The sequence below is a fragment of the Carcharhinus amblyrhynchos genome, chromosome 16, assembly GCF_965287045.1.
Source record: "Carcharhinus amblyrhynchos chromosome 16, sCarAmb.v2.hapA, whole genome shotgun sequence".
NCBI lineage: Eukaryota > Metazoa > Chordata > Chondrichthyes > Carcharhiniformes > Carcharhinidae > Carcharhinus > Carcharhinus amblyrhynchos.
The window spans coordinates 28,486,284-28,502,839 of record NC_137339.1 but is presented as its reverse complement, the minus strand read 5'-3'; the positions used below and the strand labels follow the sequence as shown (position 1 = coordinate 28,502,839).

The following is a 16,556-nucleotide window of genomic DNA, read 5'->3' as shown; positions in this document are numbered from 1 at the left end:
GGATGGATCAGGAGAGGGCTTTCTTCTAGCTGAAATTGAACCAGTCTTCTGTGGATGTCAGTTTCAGTCCTCTGTTTACCAGCTGAGCTACCCAGCATGGAATCATGAGAAAGATGGCATGGATTTGGAAAACAGCACCACATCCAAGGACTTTGGAGAAAAAGGGAAGTTTGAGATGTAGCTGTGGTTTGCAAGACCAAAGAGGTTAAGGGCTGACGGAGGCCTCCTTGTTACCAAAGACAGACTGCAGTATTAATGAAACAGTATAATAGATGCCAGACTCCCGTCAGGTCCATTGGATGGCAAAAAAAAAATTCAGTTTCCTGCGGCTGTCCCTGTGAATTACATCTTCATTTGCTTCAATATTTTGTTTTCAATACAAAACTGACACAAAAGTTTGGACAGGGACAACAGAGCAACTTAGTCTCTCTTATTATGGGCTATGTTACCCTGCAGAAAGTCAGAAGGATTATCAAAGGGGATTGTGGGTGATGAGCATTTCACAATTGGGGGTTCTGTAGTCTTTTTAATTGAGGGTTCAGCAGTGTTTTGAATCGGGGTTCAGTAGTGTTTTGAATCGGGGTTCAGTAGTGTTTTGAATCGGGGTTCAGTAGTGTTTTGAATCGGGGTTCAGTAGTGTTTTGAATCGGGGTTCAGTAGTGTTTTGAATCGGGGTTCAGTAGTGTTTTGAATCGGGGTTCAGTAGTGTTTTGAATCGGGGTTCAGTAGTGTTTTGAATCGGGGTTCAGTTCTTGCTGTCTTAAATGCAAATGTAATCAGTTTATTTTAAATGGAATTAAGCGCCAAAAGAAATGTCACAAATCCTGTTAACACAATTTTCTGGCCTCGTGTTTTGGGGTGTTACACAAAATCAAATTAATTTTGGCTGTGGTCCTTTGTGAGAACTTCCCCACTCCTTCAAATCAGCTGTCACCATCCTGCTTCTCAAGAAAATCTATTTTAAGCCTCTCTGTCCTTGCAAACTGCAGCTACGTCTCAAACTTCTCTTTTTCTCCAAAGCTCTTAATGTCGCGACTGTTTCCCAAATTCACGTCCACTGTTCTCAGGACTCCGTGTTCAAGTCCATCCAATCATGTTTCCAGCACAGCCAATTCTGAAAGCAGTTTTTAAAATTGCTATTGACATTCTTTGCAACTGTGACCAAGCAAGACTTTCCCTCCTGATCCTCTCTCACATGTCTGCAGTGTTCAGCATGGGTAACCATATAATCTTTCTCCAATGCCTTTCCATCACCCAACTACGACAATGTCCAATTACTTGATTGAATGCGTATCAAATTGTAGCCAGAGGCTTTTCTTCCACTCCTATATGGTTAACTCTGGACTCCCTCTGGGATTGCTCTTTGGCACCCTTCTATTTCTCATCTGCATGCCACCTCTCAAGTCATCAGGGAAAAAATAGCATCAGGTACCATATTTATCTGGATGACATTCTGTTCTATCTCACTAACACCTCTTTGGACCTCTCCACTGTCACTGATCTGTCACACTGCTCTTCATCTATCCAATATTGGATGAGCAGAAATTTCCAAGTTAATATTTTGCTGACTGAAGCCACTCTCTTTGGTCCCTGTCACAATCTCCATTCCTCAACACATATACAATGGCTAATGCTGTATTCAGGCGTATTTTAGACTAAGTCCCATAAAGGGTTAACTGCAACAATCTGATGTTACAGAAGGAAGTGACATGTCCTCATGTGATCAGAGAGGAGAAAGCAGTATGGAAAGAAGCTCGTATAAGAGGAGTGTACTTATCACAGTAAATATTACAATAAAGTTCATGTTTGCAGCTAATGGTCTTCAGGAGTTATTAAAACCTGCAACCCAGCAACACAGTAATAGAACAAATACTACTGGTAGCTTTGATCTTGTGTTTGAACCAGAAATAAGTTTCCAACCACGTAGCCACACCAGACTATTTACGTCTGCCTGCATACCACGGTTCAACTCATACTATATCACAGCTAACAGTTGACCAAACCCCCACTTATGCCATTGTTGCTTCTAGACTTGACTCTTCCTATGCACTGTTGACCAGCCCTCCACACTTCACCCTCCATAAAACATGGTCCAAATTTCCATGGCTCGTGACCTTGCTCATACCAAGTTTTATTCACCCATTACTCCTGTGCTTACTGACCATCACTGGCTCCAAGTCCAACAACACCGCGCCATTGGTGGCCATGCTTTGAGCTGCCTTGATCGAATTATCACTCTAAATCTCCACCTTTCGACCCTTTTTTCTTTTCCAGGTTCTCCTTAAAACCATCATCTTTGATCAACCTTTTTGGTCATCTATCCCAGCATCTCCTACCTGTAGCTCTGTTTTTATTGCTTTCACTCTTATTTTGCAACTTGGGATGGTGCTGCTGCACTACGTTAAACACACTAAATACATCTAAGTTGCTGCACTTTGAATTCCACTCATTATTTGGAGTCCTGAGCATTTGTTTTGCAAAATCAGCTTTTTCATCAGCCTACTGGTACCTAGTGCTTACTTGTAGAACTTGAATGATTTTATCCCTTCCCTTCAATTCCAGGCACTTTGTTGCCACCACTGCCACCTCAACATTTTCTTGTTGGAAATGAAAATCAATTTTGCTTGATCTAACATCTACTTTTAACACAAAGCACTCCATTTAAAAAGCTGTTTACTGGTAATGCTAGCAACTCATTTGCCCAGAATTGCTATTAGCGTGATGGATTGAATCCATTATCAGAACCTCAGTTGAAGCTTTCAGTATTAATGGCATTAATTTTGCATTCAGATGGCCATTCCATTTCTGCAGCCCAAGGCAAAAATGCACATCAAGCTGACAGCTGCAAGGGGCAGAAATTTAGAGTCTCCAATTAAAAGGAAATCCTATCATGACCACCACCACAGGCCAATGCAGCCGGGGAATATTTACTGCGCACATTTCAAACTGATGATTTCTCATCTTGGGAAGTGAAAATTGGCAGCTTGCTCGGGAGTGGGGAAAATGTAGACTTGCAAATCAGGAGTTTCAAATGACACATTAAAATTTAATCTTTTTTGTTTGTAAAGTATCAAAATTCTACCACAATTGTCACAAAGGTCAACCTGCAAGCTTCACAACTAACTTCTTAATGCTCACCATGCTGGATTTTATGCACAAGTCAGGATTAAAACTGTACTGCTTTTATGCCTGTGCAATATTAACCATGTGTCCTACAGTTTAAGAATAAATTATACAAACTTTTCAAGGAAACCAAAAGTACACAGCTTTGAAAGTAATCAAAACTGCAATCAACCTCATGCCCTTTGTTCACATCACGACCTTCTCATACAAATTCAGTGCATTGTTAGTCAGTACTTAAATCCATACAGCCACAGTTACAATGATGTCTCAAGGATCACATGGAACAAGTGGCAGTAGTGCAGGGTTACAAATTATTATTTGTTCTTTTGATGTGTGCTTGCAGTTCCTGATGTACAGTTTCCAGAATATTGTCATTTCCCCCCACCCCCCCCCCCCCATGCACCCCTCGTCCACAATACAAAGCCAAAAAAAGGTTACCAGAGTAATTCTGGTAACTACGCAATGAGAGTTCTTATGACGTGAAGCATTATAGAAAACAGTACATCAAAAAGGAATGTTTTGTTTTCATACAAGTAATAGCAGCCATCTTGTTTTCAACCATGCACAAAACTTAAATCTGTTCAACAAAAACAAATTACTTAGAAAATGCACTACCAAAAAACTCATTATTTTAGCAGAGTCCATTTTTGGCTCATTAGTGAAACTCATCTCTTGTAAAAGAAGCCTGTTCTTTCTTAGGCATGAAATGAAATAAAAACCCTATTGTCCAAGAGCCCAGCAGAGTAGGACAAAGGCCCAGTTGCTTGATGGTGTGTGTGAATGACAGCAAACTTCCCCTTTTCACTTCCTTAACCAACAGTGTTCCTTGGCAAGAAGCAGAAAGCTAAGTTTATTCATGACTGATGTTTCAAATAGTTAAAATGTGATGCATACTTCTCTCCAACAGAAGGAAACCGAAAAGTGGTAACGTCTTTGTGAAACAAGCTTTTCTTCATCTGTTTGCAGACACACATGGTGATGATAAATCACATATTATCCAAAAATGAAGCACAGGTCTCCTCTGGTATGAAAATAAAGGCTTTACCAAAAATCATCTTTTTCCACAAAGGTAGCGCTCAACTTAAAAATTTGGCACATCTTATTTAGAGTTTTAAAATGATTTCCCATCATTAACCTGATCAATAAGCTCTAATCAATGAATTATCCCACTAAAAAAATTAGTTTGCTATGAAGGAGGGTGGCTACAATACAACTATTTATCCATCTGAAAAGTTTGCATTGCCAACTTAATGTTTATTATGAATACTTATTGACCAGATGTCGTTGACCAGCAGGATGCTTATTTACTTGTTTGCAGTAACAGAACAAATTCTGAAGCATGTACACAAGTACTCACATACCAGAACCACAGAATCCCTACAGTGCAGAAGGAGGCCATTCAGCCCATAAAGCCTGCACCGACAACAATCCCACCCAGGCCCTATCCCCATAACCTCACGTATTTACCCTGCTAATCTCCCTAACACTTAGGGGCAATTTACCATGGCCAATCCACCTAATCCGCACATCTCTGGAGTATGGGCAGAAACCAGAGGAAACCCGCACAGACATGGGGAGAACATGAAAACTCCATACAGACACACAGTCACCCAAGGCTGGAATAGAACGCAGGTGAGGCAGCAGTGCTAACCACTATGCCACCCTCATTTCACTATAAATCCTGGGCAGTTTTTCTTCTCCAAGTGAATAGACAAATTTCTCTTGCATAAAAGGCCAATAACATACAGAAGATTCATCAGTCTGGGGTGCATGTTTCTTTTTGTAAGATGGCCAGTTAATTTATGCACAAGTTACTTGGTTAGATGACGCACAATCCACCCCAATGCTGAAGACACACTTACATCCAACGTTTAATATCTGTGTACCAATAAACAGAGTTAAGATAGTGCACTTGTGACTTGGACAGGCTTGGACAAATGCACTTCCAATTAGACAAGGTTAAACCTATGAATATTACCTGATATTACATATCAGGTTGGCAAGTCCTCAAAATATTACAAACTCGAACCTTGTGGAGGAACTGATGCATTGTACAACTGATCCCAAGCCACGAGAGGTGAACCAATCACTTACTTATGTATACAGAATTATTCTAATATGCAAGGAACAATGCCAGATCAGTAAATGGTATCAGGAAAACTTTCAATTGCCCATATTTTTTAAATGTCAAGTATTTGAAATTTTTAAAACAGTATAATCGTTATCTGCAATCAATATTACTCCCTTTGGTACAATCAATAAGTGTCAGTCATCACCATTTCAAGTGCAACTTGTATGAAGGAATGAGAACTAGATGAGTGACATTTGTAAACATAAACATATGCCAACGCTCTAAATAACTTTTGATGAACTTTCAAAATTACTACAAACCCGTCTGTGGAGCTCAGAAGCTTTGAGCTGGTTAATATGTTTCAAAAAGACAATAGGAAGAAAAATTATAAAAACCAGATAGGAGTTCAACCCCTTCTCAAAGGAGGAACGATGGAGTCACGAGTAGCTTAAAATCAACATTGCTCTGCAAAGAAACATTGCTCCCTCTTGGAAATTCAGCTGAATTTTCAGACCTTGGTACTTCCTGGCTGAAACTGGTGATGCTATATGCAGTATTAACAATGTCTTGCCTCCAATTCTTCAGCCACGTGCCTGCCTACCAAGTGATCAATAGATATTTCAGCGCAAGATAAATCACAACCAAACCCATCTTTATCTAGTGTCCCCCAGCACTCTTCCCACCAAATCAAATGCTGAATCAGAGCAGGAATCTGTATCCATCTCCCACTGCCCCCAAATTAATGACTGAGGTTGTGGCTTGGTAGTATTTTTGGTAAAATCGACTGGGAAAAATAATTGCACTTGTATCATGTGATCCAAAAGAACATTGTAACCAATTAAGTATCATAGAAGCAGAATCACGATTGGTGAACTTCTCATTCATGGCTCATAACTTTTGCATATAACTTCATTTTATCAATGAACGTTCTAACTGTAGAAAATGGGGTAAATGCAATCTAAACAAGCTTGGAGCCTATTACACCTGAAAGTTTGGCTTAACAGATTAAAAGAGAGAAAAAAAATTATAAAAACTACAGGTGGACTTCATAGTTAAACAACAGGATACATGATGTCTGCAATCATTTCGGTAAAGGCAGTGCAGGGATTTTTTTTTGAGGAATTAGAGTCAAATCAGTTTTAAACTATTCAGTCAACCCTCAAGGGTTATAAAAGCAATTTCTTTCAGCCGATCAAGTAAGGAATTTTAATTAAGGGGTACTTGACCCACAGGTCTTATTCTGGATCCCAGGGTACGTTGCATTATCATGGAGATGGGTGGAGCCCATAAGATATCATAACGCATAAGAGAATTCTTGGGGAAAGTAAGAAATTATATTAAGTTCATAAATTGCATAGTTAAAAACCATATTGTTAAGTTAATAGTGCTTGTTTTGCTTAAATCAGTTATGCACAAAGTTAATGAAATCTTGTAGCATTGGTTAAAACAATTTGTTCAAATTGATCTGTTTAGGGACTATTGTAAAAAAATTCAACAGCCAATTTGTATAGAGGAAGCTCCTATAAACTGCAATACAACATGATCTGCTTCTGTGATATTGACTGTGGGATAAATAGTAGATAGGACACTAGGGATAACTCCACAGCTCTTCTTCAAAATAGTGGCATTATATTTTTATATCCAGTTGAGAGCCAAGAGGGGTTTGGGTTTAACATCTCGTCCAAAAGCCAACAGTACAAACCATGGAACGAAAGTGGAACCTTCACTATGAGTACGACTGCATACACATTGTGCATTTTCATAAAGTCTTAAGTGTTGATAGATACCCCCCAAAAAGTTACTGTTGATAATGTTTGGGGGAGTTGAAAATTAGTTTAAAATAGGCTGCATAATTTGCAGAGACTGCAACAAGCTTTAAATGCTTACAATAACAAAAGAAGCAAATAAGTTTAAAGTTGGAGGTAAACCGTTTTTTTTAAATGGATATTACTTTGGATTCATTATTGCTGGTGACCACTCATGACCATAGCAAAGAGGTAACTTAGCCTGATGTCAATATCTTAATTAATTCAAGAAGTTTTTAATAATACATCAAGCCAAGCCTTTTAAAAAAATCAATTGATATTTAAAACCAAGGAGCAAAAGCGTAAAAACAGAAATTCAAATCTTGCACAAAAAAATACAAGTCACTGAAACTGTTGGTGAAATTTGAGAAGTTATTGATTTTTTTTTGAAAAAAGAAGAAATTATCACTCAAGGATAGTAAAAAGGGAACATTTGACATGATTTTCCTATTCCCCCAAGAGAAAGCTTTACAAACAGGTTTGAATTGACGAGGATTAAAATGTTAGAAAGAATATATTCATACATGAGGATGGTCACCCATAAACAAGGTTCACAAAATGTGAAAAGACACATTAATCGCTAACCCAAAGCTGGAAGTGTTATTTAGCAACACCTCCCAGGGGTTGCAATAGTACAAATAATTCAAACATCTTCCACCAGTTCATGCCAATCATTTACTTAATGAAGCAAGCACTCGGATTTTAAGCACAACCAGAACATTACCATTTATTACACTGTATAACTCCATTCTTTGGAAATATGAATCGGCCACCAGTAAATCACAAACACATTTTGTTCAAAGTCCTGAGAAGAATCAAGTGACACACGAGCCAGTACATCTGGCAGCCAGTCAATAATTACATTTTACAAAACCTCTGCAATACTTTCAGTCAAACAGGGAGTTGTGTGGGCTTCTGGTATTTTGGTTTGCACGACAATTCAGTCACACTTTCCATTCTGACCAATTCAACTGACCCTGAAAGATCATTTTAATTAGTGTTACTACAATCCCCAAAATTACCTCAGAAATGCCATGTCATCATGTAAAATAGAACATGAGCTGTACAAAAAAGAACAAAGTTTCCCAGTCTTCAACCCAAAACCATCTTAACAAATTTATAAAGTTCAAACTTTCCCTGCAGCTTTTCTGCATACGCAAGTATTGCACTGTCAAATGCTTCATTTATACATGTGAAATAAACCATAGTCCACAATTTTAAGGCAAGTTAAATTCTTGGCACTAGACTCAGACTTCAACACACTAGATTAAAAGCAAGAATGAAGAGGGAGGAATATCAAATCCAAAGCACCACCCTTTCTTTCCACCTAACCTGGAATCTGACCCACACAAAAAAAAAGTTAGACTATAACCTCTCCGATTCAGAAATCTAAATTCAGGAAACACCAATTGTCTGGAAATTGTGTGAGCAGACCCACAGACTCGCCACTCAACTCTACTATTTGGGCATTGATTAGGTTCACCCGATCTTAGGAGAGAATATGACGAGTGATGGCCTGGGGTGGGGGTGGGGTGGTGTAGTTGGTGGAATTCATGGCACAGCACAAGGTGACAAAGCCATTCAACATGGGTTAAGTTGATTTATTCCTCCATTTCTCCATCTCTTTCTCCCCTCCTCTTTCTTTACAATGTTGTTTTTGTACAGATCCAAGCATTTCCAGAGTATGGGTTTGTTTTGTTTTAATGCCTCGTCAGTGCACCTAAGGGAAGTGTAGCCACATGCAACAATGCTCTACTTGCAATATTGGAAAAGGTAGAAATCATAAAGAAACTACACAAGGGTGCATGGTGTGGGTGTCTCAATGGTTTATGATATTAAACAACACAAAAAACTATTTAAAATTATTTGCAGCAAGTGACATGTATGAACACTGCACAATCATCAGTCTGCCAACCTAATGTGCTATACAAATGGTTTTGACAACCTCATACTGAGAGGGTTCCTATTTCAGGAAAAGGCCTTTGGAAAAGGCCAAATGATTTCATATGGATTAGATAATCTGTGCTAAGAACTCTTTAGGTTGGTTGCAAAAATTTAAATATAGGCATTGGATTCACTATTTAAAGTGAGCAACCTTTTGCTGATAGAGAGGCTGTTGTACGTAACTGAATTTGTGAAGTTAACAAAAGATTGAGGAACTTCACCTTGAACACATGTATAATGCAGACAAGGTGGGAGCTTTCTCAGCCCAGTTGCCTGTTACACGCTTGTTGTAGAGTAGACAGGGGCATGCTGTTTTAAAGATCAAAAGAAAGATTCAACATGCGCACTTGCGGAACATCTAAATATAAACTCTTGATTATTGGCAGAAGTATTAAGCCCCAATTTCAAAAAGGATGAAAATTCTGCCAGTGCTTTATGAAGCCAAATGTGTGTGGATTGTCCAGAAGATCATGCGTAAATGATTCTATAATTGTTTTTTCCAAAAGGCTTGTGCACACTGTCAATAGTTTGGGTTGGCAACTAGAGTGCAAAATTACATGCTTGCACCAGACACTTGCGGGACAATTGGACTCTGACCATCTCTTCCCTACATATTTATCCCCCAGTTGCACATCACCAATTCAGCCAATGAAAAGTCACTACAAGAACATTTTCTGTAACATCTCGTGAACATTTGCAGTATTGTGGTGGCACTGCTTTTATGAAGACTATCAGTATTAAAGATCCTATTTGGCAAATGCATGGGACAGTGTCACTCAGGAGACACTTGCAAAATGCATGGTAGATGTTGTGTGCTGTTAGAATGTTTCATGAAAAAGATGCAGGGAAATACTTTCATGTAAGCAAAGCTAAGGCAACTGATCACCTGCTTTATACCAAGTGAATGCAAAGTGATGTAGGTATTGACTTAGATGGGGAAGACTTTTTAACCTGGCTAAAATGTGTTGACAATGCTCCAACAGTACAACAAGGAACAGATGCCGGTCCAAACAGTTTTACATTCAAAGTCTGCAGTGATAAAGAAGATAACACTCCAGAGGAGAAAATTACCATGGGGATGGGGATAAGTCTGACCTTCGCTTCATTCACTTGCAGCCAAGTTTCATAAGCCAGCAAGATGTAATGCATATTGCAGAAGGTCTGAGTAAATTTAATTAGAGTCAGTTGTAGTTCATTAGACAGCCAGAGCACATTTGGAATATAGTCACACTCCAAAAATTTCACCAAACATCACCATCCACCTAATACACAATGAGCAAGCACTTAGTTCTGCTAGCTTACAGTGCAGGGCAGCAACTGCTTGCCTCTTGAAACCAAATCATGGAATGCATCAAACCCTGGAGGTAGAAGCAAATCATATTTACAACCAGCCTCCAAATAACACCTTCCAGCAGCTACTATACCAAGGTTTAGAATTTCCTCATCTGTGTGACAGATGTGCCTTCCGTTTGGTGCAAAGACTTATGCGTGACATTACAATATGCAGCTGCTTTGATTTTCTAGACACCCATATACAATGTCAGGCTACTTGTATGCAACTCCTTAATGCCAATTTTTATAGAAGTAGCTTTGAGAAAGCAATGGTTCCGCTGTGAGATTAACTCCCTACCGAGGCTGAGGTGACAAGTCTCATTTAGGCAGAGGCCCTCTTGCAATGCAGTAACTTCCCTTTTCCAACCAGTAATTCACCTCACAACTTGGTGCTTATGCATATGTTGCACTGAACCCTATGACCACAGGCCATCAATATATAAAATATAAAGGACAATTATTTAGATGCAGCTTGTACACCACAAACTTAAACTATCAGAACTTTGCAGTTACTGAAAAGAAAAGAGAGAACCACTGAAACACTGAGTCCTTTGCAACCTCACTGAATGATCAGAGCTGATATCAATATACATCAGAACTTCAGCTATTGGCAACAGTTAGAACATACGTTCCTTGTGTTTTTGAATCAATACCTTCAGGATTCCCACTTTAACTGTGGAAAACTACATTAAAACATTTGGGTGCAGCCAGCAGTGTTGAAGAAGTTGAAATGGCAACATTATACACCCACAACAATAAAACCAAGCACTGCAGTTCATTCAGGAATACCTGGTATAGGCATTAAGATGCTCCTGCTGTGATACCATTGGAGATACTATTAACGAACATATCAAATAAAGAGTGAATCTGGCCAATCTAGCTTCACTCCGTAACAGTTTTGGTGAGCCTTCTGTCTGCACTGATGTTTCTTAAGAGCTGGAGTAAGCAGTTCATATCACATACGTTATACATTAACATATATGTGAGATGAAACATCAGATCAAGCCCAAGATGGGGTGCAATGCCTCATCTTGTTTGGATCTTGTTTGCCTCTCTTGTGGGGAACCGTGAATTGGATTCAATTTGAACATGTATCATCAGCTACTTACTCCCAACAACATATACTTATATAGCACCTTTAGCAGAGTGAAATGCCCCAAGGTGCTTCACAAGAGCATTATAAAACAAAACATGACAGCAAACCACTTGAGGCAGCACAAGGCCAGATGAAGAATTGTCAGAACGCCGAAGGAGGAAAGCAATGTAAAGAGGTGTAGCGAGGGAGTTCCAGAGCTTGAGGCCTTGACAACTGAAGGCATGGCAAACAACGATGAAACAACATAATTGGGGAAGCGCAAAAGGCCAGAATTAGAGGAGGCAGATATATCTCAGAGGGTTGAGGAGTTGGAGAAGGGAGATTACAGAGATACGGAGGGGTAAGGCAATGGAGGGTTCTGAAAACAAGGACAAGAATTTGAAAATCAAAAGGTTGTTTGACTGACAGCCAACGCAGGCCAGCAAGTACAGAGGTGAAATGGCAACAACTTGTTGTGAGTTAAGACACAGACAACAGAGTTTTGACTGCCTCAAGTTTACAGAGTGGAGCAGCCAGGGACTGCATGGAAATAGTCAAGCCCAGAGCACTCAAAAGCATAAATGTTTCTATGTTCTCAACAGCAAACGAGCTGAGACGGGGTGAAGTTATAGGTGGAAATAGACGGTTATAACTTTTATTGATGGGGCGAATAGGAGATCAAAAGCCCATCTCAGGATATGACAGCAAGATTGCAAACAGGCTGGCTTAATCTCAGACTGTTGCCAAGGAGAAGAATGGAGTCAGCAGCAGGGAACAGAGTTTGGAATAAAAGTTCACAGTTAATGGGAGGAAATTTCTGCTCATTCAGTACTGTATGCTGGATAAGCAGTCTGATCAATTAGTTAAGTGGAGGAGTTGAGAGGTGGTGGTGGTGGTGAGGTCGAGCTGGCAGTCATCAGTGTGAATAAGAAATTAGCACTGTCTTCGGTAACAGATGATGTAACCAAGTACAAGCATGTAGATGGGAAATCGGAGGGAGCCAGGAATAGATCTGCACGGGACACCTGAGGAAATAGCGTGGGAGCAGGAAAAGGAGCCATTTCAAGTGATTCTCCAATCATGGTTAGCTGGATAAAAATGGAACCACATGAGAGTAGTTAGTTGGACGATCATGGAGTATGATACTATGGGAAACCGCTACAAAGGCGCAGGTCAAGAGGGACAAAGAGAGAAAGTGGCCTTATGTGACTGTGTTCAAGGTTCCAGTTGTGACTTTTAAAAGAACTGTCATAGTATGTGGTGTTGTGTTGTGTTGTGATGCTGGTGTGCAGGGAACCTGATGAAAGAATTCACATCTGGAGTTCCAGGAATGGGGGGTGGGAACGGGGGAGGGGGGGGAATGAATGAACTGGAGGGGGTGGGAATGAATGAACTGGGGGACAAGGGGGTCACTTTCAAGGACTTGAGAGGAAAGGGAAATTGGACATAGCAAGGATTGGGGGGGGTGGTTGGGTGATTACAGCAATATGTAAATGAGAGCGGGACAACTGTACAGATGAGTTTTAAAAAGTTATTAGAGGAAATTGAGGTGGATGTTTCCCAGAACTTGTAACCAAGAGTCACTTACAACAGCCTGTACATCCCAGTCAGAAAATAGGTCGACAGTTCATAGTATTTATCTCAAAGACCACCCCATCCCCCACAAAAAGAAACTATTTTAGCACGGCTTTCTTTTAGGAATTTGACATAAGTGCCAACATTTGACAACCAACCATTAAATCAGGTCATGCCATCTTCACTTCAGCCTACCGATGAGGATGGAGGGGAGGGAAATTCTCACCATTTCAGATTCAGATTCGAAATGAAACCTGAATCTAATTTCACCCAAATACACAAACAACCAAGAAATCCGAAATCGGTTGTTCTGTCGGCTTGTTCAATCAAAAGGAAAGGTACTGCGAATGAAGTCAGGTTGATTTAGGTCCCGGCGGGGGGAGGCTGGGGCCAAATGCTCAGATGTTCAATCCAGGAAGAAGGCAGACTGATTTACGGCGCCTTTCCCCCTTTAACCTCATTGTGTCTGGAAAGCGTGCATTCGACTTTACACAAACCATATGGCACACCTTTCAGCTCCCAGCACGCCTTATCAGCAACAAACGAACCTGCTAATAGATGTCGCTCCGTCCCAACAGGAAACCACAGAACAACAGGTCAGTTTAATTACCGCATCAGAACATCAAACCCAATTGCACAATCACTATCCCACAAATGATCAAGTTGGGGGAAAATGGTTCAAATTGAATTCCAAATAAGATGCAAGATGTTGTATTTGGGTTTGGTTAACAGTCTAACAACACTGGAAACATTTAACGTTTCATTTTGTTTCCAACCCCCATTGCAGGATGTACATTGATCCCACACATTTCTTTTTTTACTCCATTCTTAAAGTTACAAAACTAATACTCAGAATGGACCGGGCAAACCCAAATCCATTCATTGCTCGCTCCTAAAACCAAATTCAAATTGGAATGGAATCCAATTCAAGGTCCCCACAAGAGAGACAAACAAGATCCAAGCTGGCAAGATGAGACATCGCACCCCAGCCTGGGCTTGATCTGACAATTGATCTGAGCCTAAAGAAGTGCTTACATATTTTATACGTTATATACACATATAAAGTGGTCCCAAGAAGCTTTCAGCGGCTTAATGGATCGATTTCTCATTCCACCAGACCCCCGCTGGTGCAGCTTTCCCCCCCCCGCCCCCGCACTAGAACTAAACAGATCTCACCGAAACCTAACTTCCCCAAATCACAATTCCCACGTCCCTTTAAACAACAGTATCTTTGCCGGTTATGTTGGCGCGCGGTAGCAAGTCTACCGACCTCAAAAGAGAGGCTTGGCTCTTGACACAAAAGTTTCAAATAACAGCGATCTCAGAAGTAAATGTGGGGCAAGTGAAGTCACAAAGCCATGAGCAGCCGAAATTAAACTGGTGCTGACATGATGTTGGACGTTAACCTTGATTTACCCATTTCACAACCCGTGGAGGAAGAGAACTTGCTGCAGAACAGGATTTAAACATTTTTTAAAAAAATAGAATCACTTACAGACTTCAGAAATTTCAAAGACCCCACGTAGTCCCTCTCCGTTTTTAAAATCTCATTCATCACACAGACTCGAAGACGGAGCTGCCGATCCGTGTCTTTTCCATTCTCCACTCCATTTTCTTGGTGACTTTCTTCATCCATGTTCCTGTGCTACTTGGAGTAAACAAGGCTGTTCGGGGGAGGGGAGGGGGGGGGAGGCAAAAAAAAGAGGCGAATATGTAGATTTCCACCGCTTCTCTAAAACACTTGGGAATCCTCTGTCTTAAGAGCCCCTCTCATTTTTTTTGTGTGTTTGGGGTTGTGTTGACCATATGGAAAATACTTTGAGTGGATCGAGCCGGCTTCCCTCTTCAGTTCTGTTCATAAGAACACAGCCCCCCGCACACAGACACCAGATGAGCAGGGCAGCAGCGCTCCGTTTCGCTGCTGCTGTGCTTCTGAGAAGTCCCCGCTGCACTCCCGTTAGAAGTCACTGAAAGCTATGATTGCACGTTTGTTCTTAAACTTCCGCCCTTTCAGCTGCAGGAAGAAAACCAAGAACACACACACACCAAAAAACACATACACACAAGCACCAGCAAGAACACAACTTCCCAAAGAAAGTGACGGGACTGCAATCTGCAGCAAATGCCCCTGTCCAGGCAAATTCCGCTTTTCTCTTTTTTACCAATGAAACAACAAGCACATGCTCAGGAAACCGAGTGAAGGGGCCGTCTGCAAAACCTCATTTAAAACTTCAAGTGGAACCGAGCAGCAGGGTCCTCGAAAACTCATTGTTGAGAGCCGGTCTGCACCTATCTTTTTTCGAGATAAGCAATTCATGACTGCTTTTTTTTTGGTCAGATCCACAGCGGCGGGTTTCTAAGCACAAAGGGCTCTGCTATATCAAGTCAAACCTTTTTTTTGGGGAGGGGGGTACAGAGGATAGTAACAAAAGCTTCTAGTACTGTTCTGCAGACTGGAACGAATAACTAGCTTTCACAGTGAACCTACTGATAAGCAAAGTTTTAGCTGTTGGCGTTCCGTTTTAGCGTAAAGTTCAAATGATTCCGGAGACAGAAAATACATTTCGATGCTTCACTACAGAAAGTGGAATGTTAGAGATAGTCCCTTACTTTTGGCTATCACTTGGACTGCTATTCTGACCCCCTGTTCTGCAGCAACATGCTTTTTCTTGGTCAGCGAGGAGGTGTGCATTAATATGAAGTGGAGTTTCTTTAATTTTCATCAGGATGTGCGTAAAACAGAGGGAGAAATTCAGGAACGCTAACAATTAATTAGATCGTGAGACTGTGTCCCTTTTACTCTAGAGGGCGATCTTTACAGATGTATTTTGTATACTGACTTGGGACTATATCGCCTGTCTTTCACTGTGGCTGGGTCAAAATCCTGGGACTCTCTCCCTAAGAGCACTGTACCTCAGGGACTGCAGTAGTTCAAGAAGGCATTCACCTTCCGAAGGGCAACTAGGGATGGGCAATAAATGCTGGCTGAGCCAGCGAATGTCCACATCCTGTAAATGAATGGGATATTTACTTTCAAACTGCATCAGCTTTGGACACAACTACAAATGGGTCTTTTTTTCTGTGAGTACCCAGGTCCAAAGTGGGCTGGAAAGAGAAAACCTCCAGAAAATATCTTACAACATTTCAGATTCATACAGGTTAAAAATCAACAGTTTTGAACCTTTTAAATTTTAACCTTCAGTTTCCACAAAGTTTAAAAGTTAACAATGTACAATGCTGGCAAGTGAAATGCTATGTATATGCATTCCATTTCAATGGCTGGAAATGGACACATACTTGGCAGTATAACTCAGGTCTGCGAGTGCAACATTACCCACAAGTTTTAACTAGTACCTGTAATATGTCAGCAGCCCTTAGTTTCTGTTCTGTGACTCTTTCACCTAAGTTATTATGGTACAAGTGCATTATACAGCTGACAATTCCTTCTACTACAGAATAAAATGAACTTTCCAACAACATGAGTTCCATTGCCATTATAAATACCTCCAGCAGCCACTGTCAAATAGTATATTCTGAAAGTAAGCCAGTATGCAATTTTACTTTCCAAAAAGAGACTTGAAAGTTACACACCCAATCATGTGTTTTAGTCCATTATAGTTCAGTCACAGAA

General features: G+C 40.5%; 1 protein-coding gene across 1 annotated transcript in view; it reads right to left on the bottom strand.

Moving 5' to 3' along the window:
* prex1 (phosphatidylinositol-3,4,5-trisphosphate-dependent Rac exchange factor 1) overlaps positions 1–14,592 on the bottom strand; it is a 199,186-nt gene extending 184,594 nt beyond the window's left edge. The window contains exon 1 of the mRNA XM_080204930.1: positions 14,421–14,592. Within this exon, the coding sequence (XP_080061056.1) occupies positions 14,421–14,561 (141 nt within the window). The 5' untranslated portion in view covers positions 14,562–14,592. The remainder of the gene's footprint in view (positions 1–14,420) is intronic.
* Between the last annotated feature and the right edge of the window lie 1,964 nt (positions 14,593–16,556).